At 43.5% G+C, this 2,477-nt stretch overlaps 1 protein-coding gene across 1 annotated transcript in view; it reads right to left on the bottom strand.

Annotated features, from left to right (window-relative positions):
* The window catches only part of DERA (deoxyribose-phosphate aldolase), a 95,566-nt gene extending 93,089 nt beyond the window's left edge, over positions 1-2,477 (bottom strand). The window contains exon 1 of the mRNA XM_019515595.1: positions 2,380-2,477. Coding sequence (XP_019371140.1) covers positions 2,380-2,410 — 31 coding nt within the window. The 5' untranslated portion in view covers positions 2,411-2,477. The remainder of the gene's footprint in view (positions 1-2,379) is intronic.

The raw sequence follows: 2,477 nt of genomic DNA, 5'->3' as shown, positions 1-2,477 counted from the left end.
TTATCGCCTGGATTTAGATTTTCATCAAAAAACTTGTGCTCAGCAAAATTATAGAGCTGCAACAATAATCACTGAAGCATGCAACAGAAGAGGGAGGAAAATGAAAGATTTCCACCAATTAACAGTTATGGAGGAGTAGGGGGATATCTCAGTAATCCACAGGGAAACTCTAAAATCAGTCCTCAGGGACAAAATACTCTCTTTCATTTCAGGAAAGAAAAAAGGCCTGGAAAACGATAAGTAAATCTCTTGATATACAAAATTCAGTGACTAGAAAGGCACATCCTGTTCTAGACTACATTAAGGTGGGAGGTACAGGGGGGTGTGAAAAAAATTAATTCAAACAGAACCTGTGACAGCTACAAACTAATCAGGGTTTTGTGACATTGTTGGCCAGATTACAACTTGCTGGAATAGCAGTCTGGCCAGCCCATACGATTTCATCATGGCACGTGTAGTATTAATGTTTTATTTAAAGCCTTAACTTGTGGGCATAGGTGATTCATTTTAACAAAAACAAAGACCCACTTTTAGTCTCCCAGTTGCAGAAAACAGCTTAAAATTGTGACCCGAGAGCACCTTAAAGGTTCAGAAAAATAAAACACATCATAACATAAAACTAAGGTTTATTTTCTTTTTTTAAATCCAGCTTTGAGATTCGGGGGAGGAGGGGGTGTGATTCATCTTTAAATATCTGGGGTTGGCGAAAGTGTAAAAGACTATTGCAAAATCAGCCCCAAAGTAAACACCAGATTTAAAACTGCCCAGTGTATACTACTTTACCTGAGCAGTTGCACCGTTAGACTTATGTTCATACAACTTCTCATGGACAGTAAATTTTGAGCCAGTGGCCGAAGACTTTTTTTTCTCCTTTTAGTTAAACAAGTTGCAGAGAAAGCAAGTAATAGAGCTTATGTCAATCATTTGTAGAAAAAGAAAAATATCTAAGTGCAAATATCAAATTCCAAATATTTAGTAATCCACCAGAAGCACAATGTGAACCTCTCAGTATCCTGGAGGTTGAAATACGCCTGAAAAAGCAACTCATCTAACCATTTCACATAATGAAAGATACCCTAGAGATCACCTCTTTGTGGACAGTTTGCCAGCCAGAGGATACATGATATAAACCAGTGCTCTACAAACTTTTTTGATCATGCACCCCATCAGTAAAAATTTTTGAGCACACCCCCCCAATATATGCATATTTATATAAATATACATCTAAATAGAAGTTCTAATATTTTCTTCCCGCACCCCAGTGGATTGTCTTGCGCACCCCTGGGGTGTGCGCACCCCACTTTGGAGACCACTGATATAAACGGTGAGCAGCAAAAGTTCTCGCAGTGGGAGCTACCCAGAAACATCATCACTTCCTCCAAATCAGAGGCACAGCTATGGGCATAAAGATGGCCCTCCAATATGCCAGCCTCTTCATGAGCCACCTGGAGGAAGAATTTCTAGAAACTGCACCATCAAACCTGCACTATACCCGCGTTACACAGATGATGTTTTCATTATCTGGACTGAACACCTGGACTTGCTATATCCACTACAGATTTAACAATCATCACCCTCACTCATAAGCTAGCTGGACACTAAGAAACAAGGCCTGAACACTGATATTGGATTTATGGTCTGTTATAATTTATCCAACTCCTGAATAATTTTCACACAAGGGAAGTGAGACTGACAACCCTCCCCCCAACACCTTCCTTTTGCTAGGTCTTGATCTCCCAGTACTCAGCTTCTTTTCTTTTGCTAATTGGGTGCACTATGCCTGAGACTTTCAGCCCCTCCCCTACACTGTGCTTCACTTGCTGTGCCTAGCCTCCTACAATCAGAGACCTGAGGGAGAATGTCTTGCATCTGAAAGCTTGTCTAACTTTTATCCCTACTACACAGTTGCTCCAATAAGAGTGTCACTAAATCGTTTCTCAGCCTTTTGCCTAAGATCAAGCAAGACCGAGGGCATCTGAACCCCAAGGCCTCCGAGCCTGGGGCTTCCACGTAGGATACCTGCCTGGGGAGTATCCAAAGCCCCAGACTAATGGAGGAGAATACCTGCCCGGTTATAGAGCCACACAGACTTGATGATTGAACTCTGCTCGGTCAGATTTGGGACCTTGCCCAATTGCATTTGGAACTGACCTGAACAAGATAAAAATAAATAAGCGCTGTCACCCTAAGAAAGCCTCTGGCATCATTTCTGGACCACCACAGCTACAACATCACTCTCACACTACTTAGAAACCAAGAGCTTCAGTGGTTGCCCTGGTCCCAGGCAGCTAGACCTTGCCCTGCACCAGACCTGCCCACCCGCAGGAGGCAGAGATGTGCACAGGCTGCAAGCAGGGCGGAGTAGCTGCAATCCCTTACCCAGCTCCACGCCTGGATTCCTGGCTGACATGATCCCAGAGCCTCACCGGGAACAGCAATGGGCTGGGCTTCACCACTTCCTGGTCTGCCTCCCTCCT

This window comes from Gavialis gangeticus, unplaced genomic scaffold (genome assembly GCF_001723915.1).
Source record: "Gavialis gangeticus isolate Ggan-Ray unplaced genomic scaffold, GavGan_comp1, whole genome shotgun sequence".
Lineage (NCBI taxonomy): Eukaryota > Metazoa > Chordata > Crocodylia > Gavialidae > Gavialis > Gavialis gangeticus.
The sequence above is the reverse complement of the archived record's forward strand: the minus strand, read 5'-3'. Positions and strand labels throughout refer to the sequence as shown.